General features: G+C 38.2%; 1 protein-coding gene and 1 non-coding gene across 2 annotated transcripts; one reads left to right on the forward strand and one right to left on the reverse strand.

Moving 5' to 3' along the window:
* Window positions 1-1612: 1612 nt before the first annotated feature.
* On the reverse strand, window positions 1613-4913 carry LOC112754595 (2-Cys peroxiredoxin BAS1, chloroplastic). Its single transcript, XM_025802280.3, has 7 exons — window positions 4439-4913; window positions 3351-3425; window positions 3172-3253; window positions 2991-3070; window positions 2401-2526; window positions 2057-2170; window positions 1613-1921 (listed from the first exon to the last, which is right to left on the reverse strand). Exons 1-7 carry the CDS (start codon window positions 4646-4648, stop codon window positions 1805-1807), a joined length of 804 nt encoding a protein of 267 aa, XP_025658065.1. The 5' UTR covers window positions 4649-4913; the 3' UTR covers window positions 1613-1804.
* Window positions 4914-17013: 12100 nt separating this feature from the next.
* LOC112760560 (small nucleolar RNA R71) lies at window positions 17014-17122 on the forward strand. Its single transcript, XR_003180994.1, has one exon. It is a non-coding gene; the product is annotated as a small nucleolar RNA R71 (small nucleolar RNA).
* Window positions 17123-27711: the final 10589 nt, after the last annotated feature.

The raw sequence follows: 27711 nt of genomic DNA on the forward strand, positions 1-27711 counted from the left end.
GGATTAAGGGAACGAATCCACCTTAGTGATGGCAGCTGCCACTCCTTCTTGAGGATCCAATGGAGTGCTTGATTTCTTCTATGTCACGCCCCTGCCTCTATTGTTCTTCCCTCATAACTCTTTGTTCTTCCCTCATGGCTCTTTGATCTTGTCTTATGTCATAGAGGACGGTGGAGTGCTCTTGATGTCCCATCCTTAGTTGATCCATGCTGGAGCTCAATTCTTCTAGAGAAGTGTGCAACTGGTCCCAATAGCCTTGGGGAGGAAAATGCATCCCTTAAGGCATCTCAGAGATTTCTTGTTGAGGCAGCTCCACATGTTCTTACTGTGGTCCATGTGCTGGCCCTCTAGTTTGCTCCATCCTTCTTTTAGTGATGGGCTTGTCCTCCTCAATGGGGATGTCTCCTTCTATGACAATTCCAGCTAAATTGTATAAGTGACATATGAGGTGAGGGAAGCGGAGGCATTCACCCCTTTCCCTTCCTCTTCCTTGAGGTTTCACCAGTCTTTGGTGCCATACTTAGAAGTGGTAGAAGTCAAAAAGCAAAGCTTTTGTAACACCAAACTTAAGAGTTTTGCTCGTCCTCGAGCAAATATGAACCATGGGAAAGAAAAGAGTAGAAGAAGAAGAAAGAGGTAGAGATAGAGGAATGGAAGGGAAGGGGTGAATGATAGGTGGGGTGGGTGTAAAAATTGTGGGACCCACTGATCCTGATAGGCTAGAAAATTCGAATTCCCTGCCTCCTTGTGGGCGTTGAATGCCCAGCCTCTACTCCTTGGCTGGCGTTCAACTCCAGCTTCCTACTCTATATAGGGCGTTGAACGCCCTTGAGGGTCTCCCTTCCTAGCGTTCAACGCCAGGTCTTTGCTACCTGACTGGCGTTGAACGCCAGCTTCTTACTCCATTGTGGGCGTTGAACGCCCTCTAGGGATTCCTCACTTTCATTTTTTTGTCATACATTTTTTTTTTGTCATACACACTCACATACACTAAAGGTTCCATCACTACTCAGCCATAGCTGGGATTTGAACTTGGGATGTGGCTTCTATAATTCTATGAGGCCAACATATTGACCATTGGCGCAATGCCTCTCCTTCACCTTTCAGTACGACTGTACGAGAGACAGAAGCTATGGCCTTTTCATAGGTCTGGAATTTGTAAAAACAGGATGGGTTTTTGGATATACACTTGGAAGGAGATAATATTCAAGTTGTTAAAGCCTTGTCTTTCTTTTTTTGGTAGAAAAGCCTTATCTTTTGCATATACATAAAAAGATCCCTTTGGGCTTATCATCGCAAATTGTAAACCTTTTTTGCACAACTTCAGATCATTTCAGATTTCCCATATCAACAAAGATGGGAATTTAGTAGCTCACAACTTAGCAAAACCATCTCTTACCAAACCATAGTCAGTGTAATTGAAAGAGACTCCTTCAGATATATGTAATTTGACCTCTTTTAAATCTCTTGGGTCAATTTTCTTGAATTTTTAAACATTTGAATTTATAATTTTACCAGTTTGATAACTCATTCGATTTTCAGAACCTCAATTTAATCACGTTAATATTGGCATTTAGAGCTTCATGTTCTTTATTCATGGACAATCATGATATAAAGATGGCATAATCCGAAGTGTAAATTTAATTAATACATAATACATAGTAAATCCAAATCCAGGTATGAATTTATGAGAAAACCTGCGCTCAAAATTTAAAAGCATTCTCACATTACACAATAAAAAATCCTTTTAAACCCCACTGATTTATATAGAGGAGCAATTGCCACTCATGAAATATTATACTCCCTACACGGCTGCAAAGTACTCTTTGCTAAGTTTAGGGTCTGGTTTCATGGACTTCTCACCAGGTTTCCACCCAGCAGGGCAAACTTCATCTGGGTTCTCCTGCACATACTGTAAGGCCTGCAAGACCAATGCACATAAATGGAGGCAAGAAAATTGTGGAGTGTAACAAGGAAAATTAAGGAAAAGGATAAACAACAAAAAAGCAATTAAGAGTTGCTGAATGTTAATGACGTCTAGAAAGTGAATAATCACCTGCAGTGTTCTCTTTGTCTCATCAACACTTCTACCGATTGCTAGGTTGTTAATAGTAGAATGCTGGATAACACCTTCCTTGTCAATAATGAACAGGCCTCTCAATGCAATCCCCTAAATCAACCGAGACATTTAGGATCATTGTTTCGAGACATGCCCAATAAAAGTGGATGGAAAGCAGAAGTTTCACAGCCAACATTTTGCCATTTGATACTAGGTAATAACTAGATAGCACTTTACATTTCAATCCAGAGATCGTTGAAACTAAAGCACTAAAACAAAAAGGGACTGGAGTTGTGGTGGAAATGGAATAAACATAGTTTAATTCATGACATCAAACATACCTGATCAGGAATGAGAACACCATAAGATTTTGATATGGATTTGGTTACGTCTGAAATCAAAGGATACTTCAAATCCCCAAGCCCTCCAGACTTTCTATCTGTTTGAACCCAAGCAAGGTGCGAGAACTACAAAAATATCAATTGCACCACAAATCAAGAAGAGGAAAAATTCAGAGTGCATTTTGGTCTTTTGGATAGTCCATAAAACGATGATTGTGAGTGAACACAAAAAATGTGGTAAATTATGGCAGAATATTCATGTTCAAGGAAGCATGTAGAGGAGACAATATTATGTGCCAGTCTGGAAAAGACACATGCTTTATGAATCTTTTGAAACTCAATACAGTTGAAGATCAAGAACAACACATTCCAATTATCATCCAAGTTAGTAAGACATTGCTGCCGTTCCAGGTATTTTGCCTTTTCATTTATTTATGAAATAATTTCCACTAACCATACTCTTCCATGTATTTTATCCAGTAATTCAGAGACAGGTGTAAATATGGTTTGATCAACCATGGTAAAAACTTTCAACCATCAGTTTTCTGAAAAATTAAACTATGCGAAAAACTGTAAATGGGCCAACTCACCACACTGTCAACTGAAACACCCAATATCTCTGTATTTAGTTCCTCAAATTCTCCATGCCGGTCACTGAAAGCAGTGATTTCTGTATAAACACAATAGATTTTATATGTTAGGATAATAATAATGATTTAAAAGCTGCAACTATATTTATCTCACTATAGTTTTACCAAGATGTTAGCTAACCTGTAGGACAAACAAAAGTGAAGTCCAATGGGTAGAAAAAGAGGATGACATATTTCTTTCCAATGTATTCAGATAGTTTAACCTGAAAAGGCATAAATAATACATTAATAATGAAAGAAAGAAAAAGACTTCACTGGCTGGCATTCTGGTAATATTTGCTTACGCTGGCAGAAATATACCTTGATGAATTCCTGATCAAAAACAGCCTCTGCTTCAAAATCAGGTGCTGTATTCCCAACTAATGGAAGCTCACTCTACAGAAAGAAAGGGCAAAAAAGGGAGTACATTAACTTCTCGCATCAAGCAGACGGAGGAAAATAAGGCCAAGAAGGGCTTTCCATTTTATACTTTTATCATTTAAGTTAGTACAGTTAGCGAAGAAGACGAAGACCCTCACACAGATTATAGGCAGACTACACAATACCATCCTTGATGCTCATAACCACAGGGGTGGAAGAATCAAGACCATGCATATTATCTTAAAGTATTTAAGCATTCAAATTGGGATTCAGATCTGCTGTCCCAACTTGTTGTCTCCTTCTCCCTCCAATTAAACCACGGAACATGTATCAATTTTGTTAATGTAGGTTAAAAAGAATTAAAATTAATTCATCCATTAATCCAAATGTCATAAATATATTGGTGGTACATGTATTGGCACATATTTGTAGTACAGCAGATCGGAATGTACTTTAGTATTACAAACATTTTGAAACTGAGTGCAGCAACTATATATCAACAAATATGCTCGAAAAATGCAGCAAAGATAAACTCAACCATCAACAGACCTACAATAATCAATGCAGTCACCCACATGAACAAGATATTCTATATATTAGAGTACTTGGTGGACATAAGTAACCTTTTACTGTAGTTTTACATATGTCATTTGAAAGCATTCAAGTTGCAGTGAGTTATTAAAATCAGTTTGCAATTGAGTGCAACAGCAACAACTATAATCAATGTCAATTTTTGACTAGTTAATAAGCTCAAAAAATGCAGCAAAGATAAATTCAGCCATCATGAATGCAGTTCATGTTGAATTTGACACTGAAATCCGCAGATAATTCAGGATGTGAGTGAGGCTTGTGAAAAGGCCCCTAACAAGACAATTCAATCTAAACCAATACCTCATTGCCCACAGAAACAATACACTCAGAAACAGAAAGCAAGAAACAGATATAATCAAAAGAGCATGACACGACAAGGAAAAATAATCGCGAAATGCGTAAACTCCGTAGAGAAATGAATAGTTGAGAAATCTTACAGATGCCTTGACGGTGAAAGTGGTGCAGCGGGAAGAGTGGGAGCGAGAATTGAGAGGGAAAGAGGGAGAGGAGGAAGTGCGCAAGGGTTTGCGGAGAGCGTTCGGAGAGTTAGGGATGAAGAAAGAAGAAGAAGAGAATTTGGGAGAGAAAAGGGTTTTAGGGTTTGAGGATATGAGAGCAGCGGAAGCAGAGACAGCGGATGAAGCCATCACTGAGTGTGACTTAAGAGTGAGAGTGTGAGTGTGAGTGTGAGTGAGTGTGAGGTTGAAACAGGATAGGGGCAGGGGGAGCGGCTCAGCTCACAGAGATAAGTAGCGAGAACCAAACAAACAGGTTGACTTCAAAGTCGAAACCTCAGAATCACCAAACTAGACCTTCCTCGATCGATGCTATTGGCCATTCGGCCTATTGCCAGCCCACAGGTGTATCCTTCCTATGTTCCATTCTACAACGAACTTGATTGGAGGAGGTTCTAAAAAGAAATTTTTTTTTTTCTTAAGTGATTTATGTAGAAATAATTTTTTATTTATTAATTATATTTGAGTATAATAATATTTTTATTTATTTATTGAATTTTTTTATTGTCATTAAATTATTAAAAAAATTAAAACATATTTTTTAGTGTCTTTTGACAAATTTTAATAGTAAAACAAAAAATTTTAGAAAAATAAAAAATATATATTTTTAGAAGCTATAATTTATTTTTTAAATATTTCTTACTTAAAAAAAGGATATTTTAACATAATAAATAAAAAAATACTTTTATATTATTGTACTTAACATAATTGATAAATAAAAAATATTTTTATCTAAAATATTTAAATATAAAATTATTTTTATTTTTTTAAAATATATTTATTTTTTTATAAACTCATCCAAATATGTCCATTATGTTAAAATATTTTTTTTTGGTGAAAAAATCTTTTTAAAATAGTTTTAAAAAATATTTGTTTGATTTTTTAGTATTTTTATTTTTATTATTAAAAATTTGTCAAACACACTAAAAAATATTTTTTAATTTTTTAATGTTTTTATTTTTTTTAATATTTTACTATATAAAGTATAAACATGTTAACTGCTAAAAATGAAAGGATTTTATTAGTTTATCGATATGTGACCTACTTGATAATCTATTCTTATTTTAAATGAAATTAACTTGGTAATGCATTTTTAGTTAATTTGGTCAAACTAGTCAATTTAATCCGATTCTTAAAACTGTTAATTTTTTTTAGTTGACATGTATTAAGATTATTATTAATATGCATTTTTTCAAATTTTTTATGTTAATAAATATAAAATAAATACATTAAAACTTAGATTTTGTTAATTTTTATAAAAAAATCTCAATTTATAATATTAATATTATAAATAAACTTTTTAATTTAAAAGTCAATAGGGCCCTTTTATTTGCAAAAACATTTTCACATATGAAAATTCTTGAGGGAAGTTTTTCATTAATTTTATTATTTGCAAATTATAAAATATAAAATATTAAAATTAAAAAAATAGAAGCTTAAAAAGGCTCTGAAATATATTTAAAAATATTTTAAGTTTAATAAAATAGAATCCGATAATATAATAGTTCATAGGTTCAAATTTTATAGTTTTAATATTATACAAAGGGATTTGGCTCTTTTGAAGTTGTTCACTTATTTTAGATAAAAAAAAAAGTAACGTAATATGAACCCTTGATAATATAAATGGTTCTAATCATCTTAAATAAATAAATAATAAATAAATACATCAAAATAGAATCAAAATATCAACTACTAAAAAATTAAAAAGAGAAAAACGCGCCACTTTTGCGCGCAAAGTTGAATTTCTGCCAAACTGAATGCGTAGAACCATAAAATTTATATTGAGTAAAAAATAATGAAGAGAACCATACAAACATTGAAGACGATAGTGTCACTGAACCAAAAAAAATGGTAGTTATAGAGACAACGGAGTTACCAAGTGAAACGAGTATGTTGATTCCATGTACGGACACTACGATGATGGTGTCCCCAATGGGACGAACATTGTGTTGTCCCCTAGTAGAGTTACGACGATAAGATTGCCCAACAAGCCAAACATGGAGGTGTTGCTTCCTAAAACTAAAACGGTAGATTTATCAGAAGAAATAAATGAGTCGATGATCACAATGATAGCACCATGGAAAGGTAATTTTTTATTGAATAATTTCAAATTTCATTGCAATATATTTGTGTTAGTTGAAAATAATTAATTTCGAAGAAGAGAGTTATTCAAGGATTAGTAAGTGAGTCCTCAGAAAGAAGTTTACATCGAGAAGGTTTTTGTGATTGGGAATATCGAGTGAAAGCCCAATTAGCGTAACGGGTCGATAAATTGATTGATGAAGTAGATAAAAGACTTCGAGGTTTTAGGATGATCTTCAGACGTTACATGATTAAACCAAAGAAGCGGGAACGGTTACACATATTTTCATGCACGTGGAGGTTACACTTTGATTCGATTGGCTAGGAGCTGGCTACAAAATAGAAAAAGGCTCAAAGATACAGGGGTTGGAACTTTGCTTCAGAAATTACTCACGTACACTCACATCCCAATGGCTTTCTGAGTCTGCTTCGAGTCAATTTTCTGTAGGGTTCCTTCCACTTGTTTAACTTTTCATTTACATTCTCTGCAAACTTCACTTTTCTTTCAAGTTTATCTTTCAAGTAACATTTACTTTACTTGTTCAGTTTTATGTTTCGAAACCTTTATTTTCTGTTACAGAAGTCCTTCGATTCGATCGGAGGCATTTTACTATTTTTCTTTCAATTCAATGGAATCCATTTCAATTTCAGTTAATTTATTTTCAAAGTCTTTATTTATGTCTTCATATTTTCTCGAATTTTGTCTTATTAAAGGGTCTTTGATGCACTTTTAGAAAACTGGTACTTGCAAAGAGAAGTAGGTTTCCCTCACAGACCACTAGATATCGAACCACCATCGATTTCTGAACAGGCGGAAATTTGCCAATTAAGAATTTATAATAAGAACAGCGTTGCAAGTACAGTTCTTAACTGACGAAAATTCTGCTTATCAATTTAAAAGGGTTGTCACAAAATTAGAATAAAAATACTGGGAGTAGAATTCCCAAGTCGTCTCCCAACGAGTTGACAAAAGAGTGCTATTTTATTAGTCAAGAGTTTTCCGAGAAATTTTAAGAGTTGGAGAACAGGAAAATAAATGATTGTAATTTAAAGCAATGAAAATTAGCGAGAGAATTTATATAATCAAATAAAAGCCTTGACCGGGGGTAAATTAATTGGAAGTTCTATCCTTGTTGGATTTTTCCAAGTGTAATATCAAGAGGTTATTGTTTTCACTTAGTTAACCCTTACCGAATAAAGAAAAGTCAAGTGATTAAGCCAACTTCTATTCACAAGTCCTAATCCTCTCTCCCTTGGGAAGGATTAGCGTTCGTGCTTGGAAAGTTGGCCAACAACTTCCAATTAAAATTAACACTTGAATAATTCAACTCAAGGGTCTCCTCTTAATCAAACCCCAAGTCAAGTTGGGAGTCTACTCCATTGACATGAATATAACGTTCACAGGCATATAAAGAGAATAAGAAGAAGACATGATAAACTAATAAAATAATAACTAAAAATTAATTAAAGGTAAAAATAGTTCTTTGCATTAATAAATCCCAAATCATATGATGTCCACAAATCAGTTTGGTATGATGAGTGGACTCCTTTTGGTAAGCTTTGCAACCTTGTTCCTTATGTACATATTTCTGAATCAGATTTCATGGTGGCTGACTTGTGGAAAGGGGTGTCTTGGGAGGTTGATAGTCTTACCACGCCTATTCCGCATGAGATTAAGCAGTTTATTTATGGTCTGAGATATCCTAGTTTGACTGAGTTGGAGCCACAGTGGGAGTGGTGGCCTGCAGCAACAAAAAAGTATAGTGCAAGGGAGGGTTACAGATGGTTATTAAAGAAAACATTAAATTGGAATGCCAACAGTAATTGAAACTGGTTGTGGAACACAAACATTCCAGAGAAGTTCAAATTTACTATGTGGCTTAGCTTACATGATGCTCTACCAACTGAGACCTTTCGATTCAAGCGGCATTTAGCTTCTTCAGATATGTGTAAGAGATGTAACAAGGCGCAGGAGACTATGGAGCATTGCCTTAGAGACTGTGAACGATCAAAGGCAATCTGGTATATGTTGGATCCTAGTATCCTGGACTCGACGACTGGTACTGCTCTTGAAGAGTGGTTTCGGAAGGCCTTGGCTAACAATGAGGCGTCCTTTGGTGCAGGGCTTTGGTGGGTATGGAGACATAGGTGCAATGACATATTCAACACTGACAACCCTTGGACAGACCATAAGGTTGTTGCCTTGGCCAGAATTACCGCCAAGGACTTACAGGTTTACAGGAATCGAAGCAATGCCTTTAGGTCTCTCCGAAATTGCCTGTGTTGGGAACCACCGGTAGGCAATAGTTTTAAAGTTAATTGTGATGCAAGCTTATATATGGATTCAAATTTAGCGGGATTTGGGTGTATTATTAGAGATTCTAAGGGAGATTGGATCTCGGGCTGCTCTGGAAGCATTCCCCCTTGGTCTATAATCAGATGTGAATTATTTGCTGCTTAAAGGGGGCTGGTTTTAGCTTGGGATTGCGGTTTGAGGGATATTATATGTGAAACAGATTGCCTTGACTTTCTGCCCATCATGCATGAGCTTACAAGTGGGTATCCATCTGAAGTAACAGATTTGGTTCACAAGATTCAGGAGCTTTTATCTCGTCATTGGCTTGTTCACGTTGAATGGGTGTCCCGAGAAGCAAATAGAGCTGCGGATTGGATGGCTAAATATGGTGCCAAGAGTAACTCTAATCATGTTATTTGGTCTGAGCCTAGTGTTGATCTCCAACGAATCATCCACTCGGATTTAGAATAGTTTTTGCTTTGTTTCTTTCCTTGTTTAGTCACCAAAAAAAAAATCCCAAATCATAAACATACGTATCTGAACAGGATTAATAGGTAATCAAAAGAGTAAAGGAATGAGAAAACAAACTAGAATAATAGAAACTTCAACAGAGGTAGTGACTCTTCTCAATATCCAAAGCAAAAGCATCAAAAGCATAAAAACTGGAAATCTATGAATGTAAGGGAAACCTAGAGGAAGTGTGTATTTTTCTCTCTAAGATTCTAATCTAAAATCTAAAACTATGCGAATGAGAATGTGTCTTGAGTCTCTGCTCGTCCCCTGGCTCTAGTCTGTGTTTTTGGGCCAAAAACTGAGTCCAAACTCAGCCCAAAATCGCCCCCAGCATTTTCTACGATTTCTGCAGGTAGCGCATGTCACGCGTACGCGTCGCTGGTCATCTTCGTGTGTCACGCGTACGTGTCAGGCACACGCACGTGTGAGCCATGCGTGCGCATCGCTTCTCGTTGGTTGTCTCCTTTATTTCTTGTGTTCCTTCCATTTGTGCAAGCTTCCTCTCTATCCTTTAAGTCATTCCTGCTCTATAAGGCCTGAAAACACTTAACACACAGATCACGACATCGAATTGTATAAAGAGGAATTAAAAATACACAATTTAAAGGCTTAGGAAGCAAGTTTTCAACTATAGAGTAAAATTGGAAAGGAATTGTAAAATCATGCAAATTGTATGAATAAGTGTGCAGAGACTCGATAAAACCACTCAATTGAGCACAAGATAAACCATAAAATAGTGGTTTATCAATTTTCTAAAAATCGACAAAATAAATTGGCACACCCAGTGGGACAGTTTGACATTAAGTGTGTCAAATGATCTTATGTGGCCATAGTGTATGCAATTATGAAGTGGAAGGATTGTATACATGGCGGAAGAAGGTTTGAATGTGAATGGTGGTTCATCCAAAAATGACAGTGCGCTAGTAGTTGTACAACCTTCGGACGTAACTTCACGTTCGGAAGGTGTGGCTGTAAGTGAAAGTATGGTGGTTACTAATGTGCAAGCTGGAAATAATGGGCAAAATACTCGCCCACGTAGTAATCCAACACCAATACAGCCCCAATGGTGTGCGAAATGGAACTCCGCACAACTGAACCGGCAAGTGTACTAGGTCGTCCAAGTAATCCCTCAGGTGAGTGAGGGTCGAATCCTACGGAGATTGTCGGATTGAGCAAGCAATGGCTATCTTGTAAATCTTAGTCAGGCGATTAGAAAAGATAGTTGTTTGTTAAGAAGCATAAATGAAATAATAAGAACAAAATACCAGATTAGTGTAAAAGCAATGATGGATAATTAGTTAAGGCTTCGGAGATGCGTATTCCTTCCGGATTAACTTTTCTTACTGTCTACTTCAACAACAAACGATTCATTCAATGGCAGCCGTAATTGACTAACTCATGTAGTATCCTCATGAAGTTAGGCTCTTCTAGACCATAGCAGTCCACCATATCAGAGCAACTCATGTAGCATCCTCACCAAGTTTACTCATGGCTTCCCGCTACAGTTGAAGGTGAAGACCTAAGCAATCCACTCCCCTTCGCGATCCTACTCAAAACGCCACAGACAAGGTCGGATCTTCCAGATCAGGGAACGCTGCATCTCATACTCTAGCCTTGATGCCACGAAAACCTCAGTAACCCACGGTCAACGGGATTATATGTCACATATCCAAAGTCGCCCAGGCATGCTCTTGGAATCCGCAGTGCATTCTCTAGCTTTTGGTTCAATGCTATCCGGGCAGGACTCACACAGAACCCATGTAGAACAAGGATAATTGTCACGAGTCATCCTCAATTCATGATATGAAGAACAAAAATGTACAAGAGAATGGAATCAAACGTGTATTGAAATAGAACAGCAATATTATTAATCCATGAGAATCAGCAGAGCTCCTAACCCTAACTTAGGAGGTTTTGTTGTTGATGCTTTTACAGAAAGTAAAACATGTAAAGGTAAAAGTGAGGCAGAAGATCCTAAACATGGGTGATATTCTCCTATATATACTAATCTAATAACTAAGAAGTACAAAAATATGATAGAATAGACTAGAGGTGCGAAATCCATCCTTGGGCCCACTTAGGTTGAGTGCTTGGGCTGAGCTTGGCGTCTAACTTTGAGAAATGGGTGTTGAACGCCCATTAGGGGGTGATTGGCACTGCCTTGTGTCTTGGAGGGCGTTGAATGCCCAAAAGGGGGGTGATTGGTGTTCAACGCCAGCTTTGAGTCTCCTTTGGGGCGTTGAACGCCAGCCAGGGAGTAGCTCCTTAGCGTTCAACGCCTAGTATGGGCAGGCTCCTTCGAAGAAAAGTATAAACCATTACATATTCTGGAAAGCTCTGAAAGTTAGCTTTCCAAATCTATTGAGAATGCATCATTTGGACCTCTATAGCTCAGAAAATACTCGTTTGAATACATGGAGGTCATATTCTGATAACATCTGCTACACTTTCCTTGCCTCTGAATCAGACTTTGCCAAAGCTCCTCAATTTCAGCCAGAAATTACCTAAAATTATCATAAAACACAACAAATAAAAGTATAATCCAAAAATGTGAATTTTGCACTAAAACCTATAAAAACATAATAAAACTTAAACAAAACATAAGTAAAACAATATGAAAATGATGCCAAAAAGCATATAAATATATCCGCTCATCAGAACATCAAACTTAAACTGTTGCTTGTCCCCAAGCAATCAAAAATAAAGTAGGAACATGAAGAAGAGAAGGATACAATGGATCTCAGAGTTTTTCAATAAAGCTCAGTTCCAATTGATAAGCGGGGCTTGTAACTATTCACTTCTGAACAGTTTTGGTATATCACTATCCTTTGAAGCTCAGAAGTGTTGATGTCTTTAGGAATTCAGAATCCGGATGATATTATTGACTCTCTTAGTTTAGTTCTTTTTTATTCTTGAACACAGCTTCTTTTAGAGCATGTCCGTGACGCTAAGCGCTTTGTTTTCCAGTATCACTACCGGATACATAAATTCCACATACACTTAACTGGGTGAACCCTTTTGGATTGTGATTCAGCTTTGCTAGAATCCCCAGCTAGTGGTGTCCAGAGTTATTAGGAACACTCTTTTGCTTTTGGAATCACGACTTTAACTGCTCAGTCTCAAGCTTTTCACTTGACAACTTCACACCACAAGCATTTAGTTAGGGAAAGAGCTCATTTGAACCTTTTAGGCCAAGATTTTGTTTCTTTTAGACCCTCTTAACCATTGATGCTCAAAGCCTTGGATCCCTGATCTTGCCTTTTGGTTTAAAGAGTTATTAGCTTTTTCTCTTTCTTCTCTCTCTCTCTTTTTTTGTTTCTTTCTCTTTTTCTTTTTTTTTTTTGCTGCTTTTTCTTGCTTCAAGAATCAATAATTGGATTTTTTATATTACCAATAATATTTCACCTTTTCCATTATTCTTTCAAGAACCAACATTCTTTACTCCAACATCAAATATGCACTCTTGATTCATGCATTCAGAAAGTAAAAGTAATGCCACCACATCAATTAATTGTACTATTCTTATTATATAACTCGAGTTCATGCATCTTACTTCTCTTTTTCAAATAAAATCTTTTTCTTCTTTTAAGTATGGTGAGAGATGCATGGAATATTTCACAGTTTAAGACAAAACAAAGAATGATCATGCACTTAGAAACAGGAAATAGACAATGAAATACAATGGAAAACAGAAAAATAACATAAGCAAAAGGGAATATGGAACGTGACCACCTTAGTGACGGTGGCTACTGCTTCCTCTAGAGAATCCAATGGAACGCTTGATTTCTTCTATGTCACCCCCTGTCTTTGTTGCTCTTCCCTCATAGCTCTTTGATCTTCTCTTATTTCATGGAGGATGGTGGAATGCTCTTGGTGTCCCATCCTTAGCTGATCCATGTTGGAGCTTAATTCTCCTAGAGAAGTATTCAGTTGGTCCTAGTATCCTTGGGGAGGAAAATGCATCCCTTGAGGCATCTCAGGAATTTCTTATTGAGGCAGCTCCACATGCTCTTGCTGTGGTTCATGTGCTGGCTCTCTAACATGCTCCATCCTTCTTCTAGTGATGGGCTTGTCCTCCTCAATGGGGATGTCTCCTTCTATGACAATTCTAGCTGAATTACATAAGTGACATATGAGGTGAGGGAATGCCAACCTTGCTTGGGTGGAGGTCTTTTCTTCCACCTTGTACAGCTCCTGAGGTATCACCTCATGTACCTCCACCTCATCCCTAAGCATGATGCAGTGAATCATGATGGCTCGGTTAATGGTTACTTCAGACTGGTTGCTAGTAGGGATGATAGAGTGTTGGATGAATTCCAACCATCCTCTAACTATGGGCTTGAGGTCAAGCCTTCTTAGTTGGATAGGTTTGTTGTGAGCATCCCTTCTCCACTGTGCTCCTTCCACACAAATGTCTCAAAAGACTTGGTTCAGCCTTTGATCAAAATTGACTCTTCTAGTGTAAGGGTGTGGGTCTCCTTGCATTAATGGTAGATGGAGTGCCACCCTTACGCTTTCTGGGCTGAAATCCAAGAGACGTCCTCGGACCATAGTGTGCCAATTTTTGGGGTGTGGGTTCACACTAGTGTCATGAGTTTTGGTAACCCCGCATTGGCATAAAACTCTTGTACCATTAAGATTCCAACTTCCAAGATGGGGTTGGTCAGAACTTCCCAACCTCTTCTCTGGATTTCTTGTTAGATCTCCAGGTACTTATTCTTTTTGAGCCTAAAAGGGACTTCAGGAATCACCCTTTTCTTTGCCACTACTTCATAGAAGTGGTCTTGATGAGCATTAATAAGGAATCTCTCCATTTCCCAAGGTTCGGAGGTGGAAGCTATGGCTTTTCCTTTCATCTTTCTAGGGGATTCTCCGACTTTGGGTGCCATAAGTGTGAGTGGAAAGCAAAAAGTAAGGCTTTTCCAACACCAAACTTAAAAGCTTTGCTTGTCCTCGAGCAAATATGAACAAGAGAGAAGAATAGAGTAGAAGAAGAAGAAAATAGTGGGGATAGAGGGAGAGAGTGATTCAGCTAAGTGGGGTGGGTTATAGTGTATGAGGGTTGTGTATGTGTGGGTATGAAGGGGTGATGGAGGGGGTATTTATAGGGGGGTTTGTGTTAGGGATTATGAGGTGGGATAATTGGGAGAAAAATGTTTTGAATTTGAAGTGGGAGGGGTTGGTGGAAATGGTTTGATGGTAGTGATGAAGGGTGTTAGGAAGAGAAAAAGGTGATGTGGATGTGATTGGTTGAGGGTGTATGGGGAAGAGTTTATATGGAGAAGAGGAAAAGTAAGAGAGGGAAGAATGTGGGATATGTGAAGATTCTGTGGGACCCAGTGATCCTGAGAGGCTAGGAAATTCGAATTCCTTGCCCCCCTCATGGGTATTGAACGCCCAGCCTCTGCTCCCTGGCTAGCGTTCAATGCCAGCTTCCTTACCCATTGGGGTGTTGAACGCCCCTCTTGCCTCCTTGTCTGGCGTTCAACGCCAGCAAGGGTGTACTCCAGGGTGTGCTGCTTTCATACCTGAACGTTTCTATCTCTGTTCTAACTACTACACATGATCACAAACTCAAAAGAAACAATATGAAAATAAACTAATATTAGATAAATAAACTTAAGGAAAAACAGGAAGACTCTAGTTATGGTTGGGTTACCTCCCAACAATCGCTTCTTTAACGTCACTAGCTTGACAATTAGCTCTCATGGATGAGTTCCACGTGTTCTAGAGACAGGATCTTGTTCACAGTGTGCGGAATCACTGGGCTGTATATGAAGACAACTCTCATGCCAGGTGAGAGGCCTTCAGTAGGGATTTTTTATCCCTCTAGCCTTTAGGTACCTTTTTCTTAGTACCTTTATTCTCAGTGCTTGATGATGTTTTTACAACACTAAACTTAGATTTGGTGCTTAGGGGCTCTATATAGCTCTGCACTGAGAGAGGGGGTTGGAACACTAAGTGTTGCACGTTTGTCTCTCCCTTAGGGAAGGAGTTAGGTTTGGACATCTTAAATAAGATGTGATCCTTCCATAATTGCAGAACTAGCTCTCCCTTTGCCAAATCTATTAAGGCATTGGCTGTAGCTAGGAAAGGTCTTCCAAGGATGATGGATTCATCCTCGTCCTCTCTAGTATCTAAGATTATAAAATCTGCAGGGATGTAAAAGTTTTCATTCTTTACTAATACATCCTTTACCAGGCCATATGCCCTTTTTAGTGACTTGTTTGCCATCTCCAATGAGATCTTGGCAGCTTGCACTTCAAAGATTTTCAACCTCTCCATTACATAGAGAAGAATGAGGTTTATGCTTGACCCTAGGTCACATAAAGCCTTCTCAAAAATAATTGTCCCTATGGTGTAGGGAATCAGGAAGCGTCCGAGATCCGACAGCTTCTGAGGTAGTTTCTTCTGAACCAAGGCATTGAGTTCCTTGGTGAGCACTGGAGATTCTTCCTTCAATGTCTATTTTCCAAATAATTTGGCATTCAGCTTCATCAGAATCCCTAGGTACCGAGCAATTTTCTCTTTCCTAGTTTTTTCTTCCTCATCAGAGGAGGAGTATTCTTCAGATTCTATAATCTGCAACCAGGCACTTAAGGGAACCTCTATGGTCTCCTCATGAGTTCTGGTTTCTTTTAGTTCTTTAACAAAGGAGTCCTTAGTGGGCGTTGAATGGCCAGCTACTCCTATTATGGCGTTCAACGCCAGGAGTTGTCCCTTTTTGGGCGTTGAACGCCCAGCCTCTACTCTATTGCTGGAGTTCAATGCCTCCAACTGCTCCTCTTTGGGCGTTGAACGCCCAGCTTCTCCTTTTCAGTTTCGGCCTCAACTTCTATAGTGATGGCCTTGCACTCTTCTCTTGGAAGAGTGTTAAGAGGAGTCTCAGGTATTCTCTTCCTCTTACTCAGTTGATCAATTTGTACCTCCAAATTCCTAATGGAGGATCTTGTTTCAGTGATGAAAATATGAGTGGTTTTAGAGAGATTGGAGACTATAGTGGCTAAGTCAGAGAGGCTTTGCCTAGAAGTCTCCATCTATTGCTGAGAAGATGGGAATGGTTTATTATTAAACCTATTCTAGTTTCTTCCACCTTGATTGTTATTGAAGCCTTAGTGAGGCTTTTGTTGATCCTTCCATGAAAAGTTGGGATGATTCCTCCATGATAGGTTGTAGGTGTTTCCATAAGGCTCATTATTGGGATTTCCTGAAGAGTTTCCCAAATATCTAACTTCATCCATCATGGGTTGATCTGGATCATATGCCTCTCCTTCATAGGAGGCTTCTTGAGTGTTGTCAGCTGTAGCTTGTGATCCAGTCAGATGCTGAGAGATCATGTTGACCTGTTAGGTCAGAATCTTGTTCTGAGTCAATATGGCATTCAGAGTGTCAATCTCTAGGACTCCTCTCTTCTGAGCCACCCCAGTATTTATAGGATTTCTCTCAGAAGTGTACATAAATTGGTTGTTAGCAACCATGTCAATGAGTTCCTGTGCCTCTTCAGGTATTTTCTTTAAGTAGAGTGAACCACTAGCAGAGTGTTCCAATGCCATCTTGGACATCTCAGAAAGACCATCATAGAAGATATCTAAGATGGTCCAGTTCGAAATCAAGTTAGGAGGGCACTTTCTGATCAATTGCTTGTATCTCTCCCAGGTTTCATAGAGGGATTCACCATCTTTCTACCTGAAGGTTTGAACTTCAACCCTGAGCTTGCTCAGCTTCTAAAGGTGGGAAGAACTTGGTCAAGAATGCATTGACCACCTTTTTCCAAGAGTCTAGGTTTTTCTTAGGCTGAGAATCCAGCCATAACCTAGTTCTGTCCCTTACAGCAAAGTGGAAAAGCATAAGCTTGTAGATTTCAGGATCCACTCCATTAGTTTTGACAGTATCACAGATCTACAAGAAATCAAAGATGAATCTGTTGGGATCTTCTTGTGGAAGTCCATGAAACTGGTAGTTCTGCTGAACTAAAGTGACTAGTTGAGGCTTCAGCTCAAAGTTATTTGCACCAATTGCAGGTATAGAGATGCTTCTTCCATAGAAGTCAGAAGTGGGTGCAGTAAAGTCACTTAGGGCCTTCCTTGCGTCTCCTCCACCATTAAGATTGGCTGTCATGTCTGTATTTTTAGCTTCTTGTTCGAAAAGCTCTGTGAGGTTTCCTCCAAAGTGCTGTGCTCTTACTTGTTGTAAACGCCTCCTTAGAGTCCTCTCAAGTTCAGGGTCAGGATCAAAGAGAGGTTCTTTATCTCTGTTCCTGCTCATAAACAAGAAGCAAGAATGCAAGAAGAAAAGAAGAAAATGATTCTCTATGTCAGAGTATAGAGGTCCCTTGAGAGGGTTAGAAGGGAAGAAAAGAAAAGAAAGATATCTTTTAGGTTAAAGGAGTTTTCAAAAAAATAAATAGAAAAAAAAGAATATTTTTTTGAAAATAGATGAGAGAGAAATAGGTAAGAATTTTCAAAAAAGGAGAGAGAGAAAGAAGTAGAAACTTTTCGAAAATAGAAGAGAGAGAGAGAGAGAGAGAAGAATTAGAGAGATACCAAACTTTTAAAATTAAAATAAGATAAAATAAGTAACTAACTAACTAATTTTAAAAGAAGGTAAAGATTTGAAACTTAAAAGTTTTAAAATTAAAAAGAAGATAAGATAGGAAGGACTTAAAGCAAGAAGATATGATAGAGAATTGAAAAAGATTCGCAAAGATAAGATTTGAAATTTGATTTTTGAAAAAGATTTGATTTTGAATTTTGAAATTTGAATTTTGAAATTTTAAATTTTTGAATTTTTGAAATTGAAATTTAAAAATTGAAAATAAGATAAGATAGGATTTTTTAAATTTAAAGAAAGATAGAAGGATAAGATAAAGATTTGAAAAAGATATGAAAAGATAAGATTTGAAATTCAAAATTTAAACTTTACTAACAAGAAAACACCAAACTTAAAATTTTTAAATGAAGATAGGGAAAGTTAGTCAAGATTTTCGAAAAATTAAAGAAAGATAAGAAAAAAAATTTGATTTTCGAATTTTAAAGAAAAACAACTAAGAAACACTAAACTTAAAAATTTAAGATCCAAGGACACTAATTTTCAAAAATTAAAGGAAAAACAACTAAGAGGCACCAAACTTAAAAATTTTAAGATCAAACAAAGAAAAACACCAAGAACAATTCGAACACAAGAAAGAACACCAAGAAAATTTTCGAAAAATTAAATGAAAGAAAAACACAAAAATGGACACAAAACTTAAAAACTGACACAAGACTCAAACAAAGAAAAAGATTACTAAAGAAAAGAAAAGGTTTTTGAAAAAAAGAATTTGAAAAAGAAAACAAAAGACACAAACAAAAGAGCAAATAAACCTTAAAAAGTACCTAATCTAAGTAACAAGATAGTCCGGTAGTTTGTCAATCTCAGAACAATCCCCGGTAATGGCGCCAAAAACTTGGTGTGCGAAATTGAACTCCGCACAACTGAACCAGCAATGCAAGTATACTGGATCATCTAAGTAATACCTCAGGTGAGTGAGGGTCGAATCCCACGGATATTGTCAGATTGAGCAAGCAATGGCTATCTTGTAAATCTTAGTCAGGCGATTAGAAAAGATAGTTGTTTGTTAAGAAGCATAAATGAAATAATAAGAACAAAATACCAGATTAGTGTAAAAGCAATGATGGATAATTAGTTAAGGCTTTGGAGATGCGTATTCCTTCTGGATTAACTTTTCTTACTGTCTACTTTAACAACGAATGATTCATTTAATGGCAGTCGTAATTGACTAACTCATGTAGCATCCTCATCAAGTTAGTCTCTTCTAGACCATAGCAGTCCACCATATTCGAGCAACTCATGTAGAATCCTCATCAACTTAACTCATGGCTTCCCGCTACAATTGAAGGTGAAGACCTAAGCAATCCACTCCCCTTCGTAATCCTACTCAAAATGCCATAGACAAGGTCGGATCTTTCGGATCAGGGAATGCTGCTTCTCATACTCTGGCCTTGACGCCACAGAAACCTCAGTAACCCACGGTCAACGGGATTATATGTCACATATCCAAAGTCGCCCAGGCACACTCTTGGAATCCACAGTGTATTCTCTAGCTTGTGGTTCAATGCTATCCGGGCAGGACTCACACAGAATCCATGTAGAACAAAGATGAGAATGGAATCAAACGTGTATAAAATAGAACAGTAATATTATTAATCCATGAGAATTAGTAGAGCTCCTAACCCTAACTTAGGAGGTTTAGTTGCTCATACTTTTAGAGAAAGTAAAACGTGTAAAGGTAAAAGTGAGGTAGAAGATCCTAAACATGGGTAAACATGGGTGATCTTCTCCTATATATACTAATCTAATAACTAAGAAGTACAAAATATGATAGAATAGATTAGAGGTGCGAAATCCATCCTTGGGCCTACTTAGGTTGAGTGCTTGGGCTGAGCTTGGCGTCCAACTTTGAGGAATGGGCGTTGAGCGCTCTTTAGGGGGTGATTGGCGCTTCCTTGTGTCTTGGTGGGCATTGAACGCCCAAAAGGGGGGTGATTGGCGTTCAACGCCAGCTTTGGGTCTCCTTTGGGTTGTTGAACGCCAGCCAGGGGTAGCTCCTTGGCGTTCAACGCCCAGTATGGGCAGACTCCTTTGAAAAAAGTATAGACTGTTATATATTTCTCGAAATCTATGGAAGTTACCTTCCCAACGACGTTGAAAACACGTCATTTGGTTATCTGTAGCTCCAGAAACGCTGGTTTGAGTGCATAGCGGTCAAATTCTGACAGCATCTGCTACGCTTTCCTTGCCTCTGAATTAGACTTTGCCAAAGCTCCTCAATTTCAGCCAGAAATTACCTGAAATTATCATAAAACATAACAACTCAAAGTAGAATCCAAAAATATTAATTTTGCACTAAAACCTATGAAAACATAATAAAACTTAAACAAAACATAAGTAAAACAATATGAAAATGATGCCAAAAAGCGTATAAAATATCCGCTCATCACCCAAGTAACAGCTGCTTGGCCCCTTTTTCGCCTTCCTCTAGGTTATACGCCACCAGTAAGTGGCTTTGCCTCTCCGATCCGATTTGGAGGTTCAAGTGGAGTAAATAATGTTCAGATTCCACAACAACATCCCGAGTATTATCGAGATTATAAAGTGGGTTCTACATCGAATTCTTCTAATTCAATAGCAGCATTTTGACAACATGTAGAAGAAAGTCATCATGATTTGGTCAATTTATTGACTCAACAAATGACTACAATTCTGAATTCCATGATGGCTGATCACAAAACAAAGTTTGATCATCTTGCGAGGCAAGTCGAACGAATTGCTCGAATCTTTGATTATGATGAAGGGGAAAGGCAGAATGCAAGGGGATCTAACGAGGATTTTGAAAATTTGTTTCAAAATGAAAATGATCTTAGGGGAAGATAAAATCCTCAGTTAATTCCTCGTGGTCAAAATGCTGACGAAGTTTTGGCTCGATTACATGCTAACCAAGTCGGTGAGCGTTATCAAGTCACAAGAATTGTGGAAGATGTCCTTAATCGGGTTGGATTTAATATAGGATTTGTGAACCGACCTCATTTTATGTCAGTCTTTCCTCACAATGTTCAAATGTATGAAGTGCCAAGAGGGGTGAGAAACCCTAAGATAGTTACAAAGTCTGCTGGAGAAGTTGGGGAGTCAACTACTGAACATGTTGCTCGATATTTGGTCGGGATTAGAATTTGGCTAATGATGAAAATTTGAAAATGAAGTTTTTTCCTTCATCATTAACAAAGAATGATTTTACTTGATTTTCAAATCTCAGACCGAATTCAATAACATGGGCTCAGTTAGAGAACGCTTTTCACGCCCAATTTTATCGGGGAGAATTAAATGTGGCAGTTACCGACTAAGTGGCTTTGACACGTGAAGATGGTGAAACCATCGATGATTTCATGATTTGTTTCAAAAACGCTAGAAGTCGATGTTATGTCTCTCTCCTGAAAGCGAAGTGGTAAAGATAGCGATCATGGGGTTAGGATTTTATATGCGACAAAAGTTGCTTAATGTTCATATACCTGACTTAGCTCATTTGGCTATAAGGGTCCATCAGGTTGAAATTCTAAAAAAAGAAAAAGAGAAATATAAAAGTGATGAAAGGATGTTAAAGAGTAAATCTTTCTCTCAAAAGGAGAAAGTTTCTTATGTGGCAATGGAATCCTCTGATAAGGAGTTCGATTGGGAAGCAGAAGTTGATTTAGCTGAACCTAAGAAATGTCCACCTTACGTTTGTTCCTTGCTTAAGAAAATCCCAAATAGGGAAAAGTTGAATGATTTAAAATAGAAAAGTGGGAAAAGATATAGTTTCGATATTTCAAAATCGGATCAGATATTCGATGTGTTGCTTAAAGATAAACAGTTAGTTTTACCTGAAGGCAGAACTTTGCTTTTAGTAAAAGATTTAAAAAGAAAACCTTATTGTAAGTTTCATCAAGCAACTAGTCATTCGACTAATAACTGTGTCCGTTTCAGGTATTTGATACAAGAAACTATCATGGAAGGGCGATTAAAATTCGATGATGAAAACCAAGAAATGAAGGTCGATTCTGATCCCTTTGATAATGGAGCCAATTTTGCTAATCCATATTTTGGTGTGAATATGGTTGGGATGTCTTACGACTTCGATGTGGCCTTGGGAAGCTTCGAATAAGATGCTTGATCTGTTTACCTGATAAACCACTATTTTATGGTTTATCTTGTGCTCAATTAAGTGGTTTTATCAAGTCTTTGCACACTTATTCATACGAATTACATGGTTTAACAATTCCTTCCTAGTTTTGTTTTATGGTAGAAAACTTGCTTCCTAAGCCTTTAATTTGTGTATTTTAATTCTTCTTTATACCATTTGATGCCGTGATCTGTGTGTTCAGTGTTTCAGGCTTTATAGGGCAGGAATGGCTTAGAGGATGAAGAGGAAGCTTGCAAAAAATGGAAGAAGCACAAGAAATAAAGGAGATAACCAGCGAGCATCGACGCGCACGCATGGCTCACGCGTGCGCGTGGATTGGAGTTTTGCACGACGGCATGTGCGCATGCCTGACGCGCATGCATGACATGCGTGATCTGCAGAAAACACAGAAAACGCTGGGGGCGATTGTGGGCCGAGTTTGGACCCAGTTTCCGACCCAGAAACACAGACTAGAGCCAAGAAACAGCAGAGACTCAAACACACATTCTCATTAGCATAGTTTTTAGGTTTTTAGATTGGAATCTTAGAGAGAAATTACCCTCCTCTAGGTTTTCTACACATTCATAGTTTATTAGTTTTATGCTTTTTCTTGGGATATTGAGAAGAGTCATTACCTCTGCTGAAGTTGTTATTCTAGTTTGTTTTCTTATTCCCTTACTCTTCCATGTCCTTAATCTTTGTTCAGAGTTATAATTGGATTATTTTTAGAATTTATTAATGCAAAAGATTACTTTTAATTTTAATTAAATTGTAGTTATTGTCTATCATGTTTTCCTTCTATTCCCTTTTTAATTCTGTGCAATTAATTTCCATGTCAATGGAGTAGACTCCCAACTTGTCTTGGGGGTTGATTAAATGGAGACCCTAGAGTTGGAATGCTCAAGTGATTAGTTAAATTGGAAGTTGTTGGCTAACTCTCTATTTACTAACGCTAGACCTTCCCAAGAGAGAGGACTAGGATTTGCGAATAAGAGTTAGCTCAATCACTTGACTTTCCTTTATTTAGTAAGGGTTAACTAAGTGAAAATAACAACCTATTTATACTACACTTGAGAGAATTCCAACAAGGAAAGAACTTCCAATTAATCATTCCCCCAGTCAAGGCTTTTTTTATTTCGAATATATAAATCTCTTTTAATTTTCACTGTGTTAATTTACAATTATTTATTTTCTGTCATTCAACTCTTAAAATTTCTCGGAAAACTCCTGATTAATAAGATAGCACCCTTTTGTCAACTCGTTGGGAGACGACCTGAGATTCATACTCCCAGTATTTTTATTCTAATTTTGTGACACCCTTTCTAAATTGATAAGCGAATTTTAGCTGGTTAAGAACTGTACTTACAACGCTGTTCTTATATCATAATTTCTTAATCGGCCGATTTCTGCACGCATCAATTTTTGGCACCATTGCCGGGGAGTTGCAATTTTGTGCTAAATTATTAGTTAGTGTTCATATTTTTAATTTTCGCGTATTTTATTTTATTTTATTACCATGAGCTGTATGTCTCTTTCATTGAATGACGCGTTCGTTGCCTGATCCGAGCTTAGCCGCATTTGATCCTGAAATTGAGAGAACTCTTTCATGTATTAGGTGAGCTCGGCGTAGGTTAGCCTCTGAGGGTGGTGAAGTGGTTATTATCAATTCACTAGTCTCGTCAGAGGGCGAATCCGAAGCGCCATCTGAGGAAGAAACAAGCTCCTTTTCTACTAATTCGGTTGATTTACGTGCAGGTAACATGGCAGCACCCAGGAGGATCACTCTCCAGGAAGCTGGAGCCCCAGACTTTACTCTGCAACCATATCAAGCGCGTCACCCAAATCTGGCTACAGATTTTGAACTAAAGACTGCACTAATTAACTTGATGCCCAAGTTTCATGGCTTACCTGCTCAGGAGCCTATCAAGCACCTCAGGGATTTTCAGACAGCCTGTTCTACTGTCAGGCGTCATGGTGCAGATGAAACTTCTATTCTGCTAATCGCCTTCCCGTTTTCACTTGAGAGAAAGGCGAGGGAGTGGTACTACTCCTAACCTGAAGCAACTGTTACCAACTGAGATATGCTCAGGAGAGAATTCTTGGAAAAATACTTTCCAGCTGAAGTTACAGATAGACTAAGGAAAGAGATTTCCTGCATTGTTCAAGGCGAATCAAAAACTCTCTATGAGTATTGGGAGCACTTCAAGAATCTTCTGGACGCATGCCCCCATCACATGATTGACAGATTGGTGTTGATCAGCTACTTCACTCAAGGCATGAAGCCTCGGGATAAGACTACATTGGATGGTGCAAGTAATGGTTCTCTGAAAAAGTACAAGACCGCAGATGAAGCGTGACAACTGATCAGCGACCTAGCTGAGTCCACTCGGAATCACAGGCACAGGAACAACCACCCCAAGGCTGTTGCAGAGGTTTCTTCTAGCAGTGAGACTACTGCTTTCACACAGGCTATATGTGAGATGACCAACCTACTGAAGCAGATACAGCTAAATCAACAACAACCTCAGCCTCCCCCACCACAACAAAGTCTACAGTTAGTCCCCCAAAAAGTATGCGGAATATGTGCTGATTACACTCATTACACTGATGAGTGCCCGCAGCTCCAACAAGAAGACAACACCTTGGTGGCTACTCATAATTTCTATGACCTCCTGAATCAAGGATACAATCAACAAGGCGGCAATTACAACTAAGGTGGAAACCACAATTAAGGTTGGCAAGATAATTCCAACCAGGGATGGAGAGATCATTCCAACCAAAGTTGGAGGGACAACTACAACAGAGGAGGCAGAGACAACAATGGAAATCAGAGGTGGAACAACAATAACAGACAGCAGAACCAAAACCAGCCTTACAGAGCACCTCACCAAAGACAGTCCCAAGCGCCTCAGAACAACCAATAGCAGGTCCTTCAAATCACTTACCCATCTTCCTCTCCCAATGACGAGTTGCTTCACTCTCTTGCACAAAGATAAACGACCATGGAAAACACACTTAATGGTCTGACTTCTGCTATACAAGCTCTCGTCTCCCAGATGGGATCGTCCAGCACCTCCAACACTCAACCTTCAAGTTCCAGTACAATTCCTTTTCAACCTATACCCAATCCCAAGGTTGGCATCAATGCCATCACTTTGAGGTTCGAAACCACACTACAAGAGAGGAATCATGAGGAGCCAAGTTCAGAGGAAAATATACAAGTTGAAGGTGTGGTGGAGGCAGAAGATGCTGAAAAAGAGGATGTAGTACAAGACTTGGTTGAAGAAGAAGCAGCTCAACCAAGGAATGGTGCACCAAGGGATGCAGAAGCTACAAGTGGCCCCATTCCTATCCCATTTCCACACCTTGCTAGGAAGTCTAGAAAGCAGATGGAACTAGACCCTAAAATTGTAGAAATATTCAAAAAGGTTAAGGTAACCATTCCACTTTTTGATGCCATTCAGCAGGTACCTAAATATGCTAAATTTCTAAAGGATTTGTGCATGCATAAAGATAAATTACAGAATTTAGAAACCATCCCTCTAAGTAGTTCCATTTCTGCATTGGTAGGTGATATACCTGAAAAATGTAGTGACCCAGGTCCATGCATGTTTACTATTACTATAGATGGTGTGAAATTTTCTGACTGTATGTGTGATTTAGGAGCGTGTGTTAGTATAATGCCATTGTCTGTATATGATGCTTTGAGGCCCCCTCCCGTAAAAAGCTCGGCAGCTCGTTTTATTTTAGCGGATAAAAGCATTATCTCTGTGGTTGGAATTGCTGAGGACGTGCTGGTGATCATTAAGGTGCTCATATTTCCTATTGACTTCTATATTTTGGAAATGCCCCTAATGACTCAGGAAGACTGGTATGCGAAATTGTTACTCAGGTTGTGAATTATTGTTCGAAATTGATTCCCTGGCGATGGCACCAAAAAAAACGGATGCACAGAACCATGGTCTAAACATATCTTCACAACTTCGCATAACTAACCAGCAAGTGCACTGGGTCGTCCAAGTAATAAACCTTACGTGAGTAAGGGTCGATCCCACGGAGATTGTTGGTATGAAGCAAGCTATGGTCACCTTGTAAATCTCAGTCAGGCGGATATAAAATAGTTATGGAGTTTTCGAAATTAATACTAAAATAAGGATAGAAATACTTATGTAAATCATTGTGAGAATTTCAGATAAGCGTATGGAGATTCATTCATTCCTCTGAACCTCTGCTTTCCTGCTGTCTTCATCCAATCCGTCTTACTCCTTTCTATGGCTGCCTTTATGTAAGGATGTCACCGGTGCCAATGGCTACTTTCAATCCTCTCGGGAAAATGGTCCAAATGCTCTGTCACAGCACGGCAAATCGTCTGGAGGCATCACCCTTGTCGTTGGTTGCATCCTATTCCTCTCTGTGAAAATGGTCCGATGCGCTGTCACTGCATGGCTAATCATCTTGGAGGTTCTCGATCATACTGGAATAGAATTTACTATCCTTTTGCGTCTGTCACTACGCCCAGCACTCACGAGTTTGGAGTTCGTCACAGTCATTCAATCCCAGAGTCCTACTCGGAATACCACGGATAAGGTTTAGACTTTCCGGACTCTCATGAATGCCGCCATCAATCTAGCTTATACCACGAAGATTCTGATTAAGAGATCTAAGAGATACTCATTCAATCTAATGTAGAACGGAAGTGGTTGTCAGGCACGCGTTCATAGGGAATGATGATGATTGTCACGTTCATCACATTCAGGTTGAAGTGCGAATGAATATCTTAGAAGCGAAATAAGATGAATTGAATAGAAAATAGTAGTACTTTGCATTAATCTTTGAGGAACAACAGAGCTCCACACCTTAATCTATGGAGTGCAGAAACTCTACCGTTGAAAATACATAAGTAATGAAGGTCCAGGCATGGCCGAATGGCCAGCCCCCAAATGTGATCAATAGATCAAAATATAATCCAAAGATGATTCCAAAGATGTCTAATACAATAGTAAAAGGTCCTATTTATAATAAACTAGCTACTAGGGTTTACAGAAGTAAATAATTGATGCATAAATCCACTTCCGGGGCCCACTTGGTGTGTGCTTGGGCTGAGCTTGAAGTCTACACGTGGAGAGGTCATTCTTGGAGTTGAACACCAGCTTTTGTGCCAGTTTGGGCGTTGAACTCCACTTTGCAACTTGTTTCTGGCGCTGGACGCCAGATTTGGGCAGAAAGCTGGCGTTGAACGCCAGTTTGCGTCATCTAAACTTGGACAAAGTATGAACTATTATATATTGCTGGAAAGCCCTGGATGTCTACTTTCCAATGAAATTGGAAGAGCGCCATTTTGAGTTCTGTAGCTCCAGAAAATCCATTTTGAGTGCAGGGAGGTCAGAATCCAACAGCATCAGCAGTCCTTCTTCAACCTCTGAATCTGATTTTTGCTCAAGTCCCTCAATTTCAGCCAGAAAATACCTGAAATCATAGAAAAACACACAAACTCATAGTAAAGTCCAGAAATGTGAATTTAACATAAAAACTAATGAAAACATCCCTAAAAGTAACTAGATTCTACTAAAAACATACTAAAAACAATGC

This window comes from Arachis hypogaea, chromosome 16 (assembly GCF_003086295.3).
Source record: "Arachis hypogaea cultivar Tifrunner chromosome 16, arahy.Tifrunner.gnm2.J5K5, whole genome shotgun sequence".
Taxonomy (NCBI): domain Eukaryota; kingdom Viridiplantae; phylum Streptophyta; class Magnoliopsida; order Fabales; family Fabaceae; genus Arachis; species Arachis hypogaea.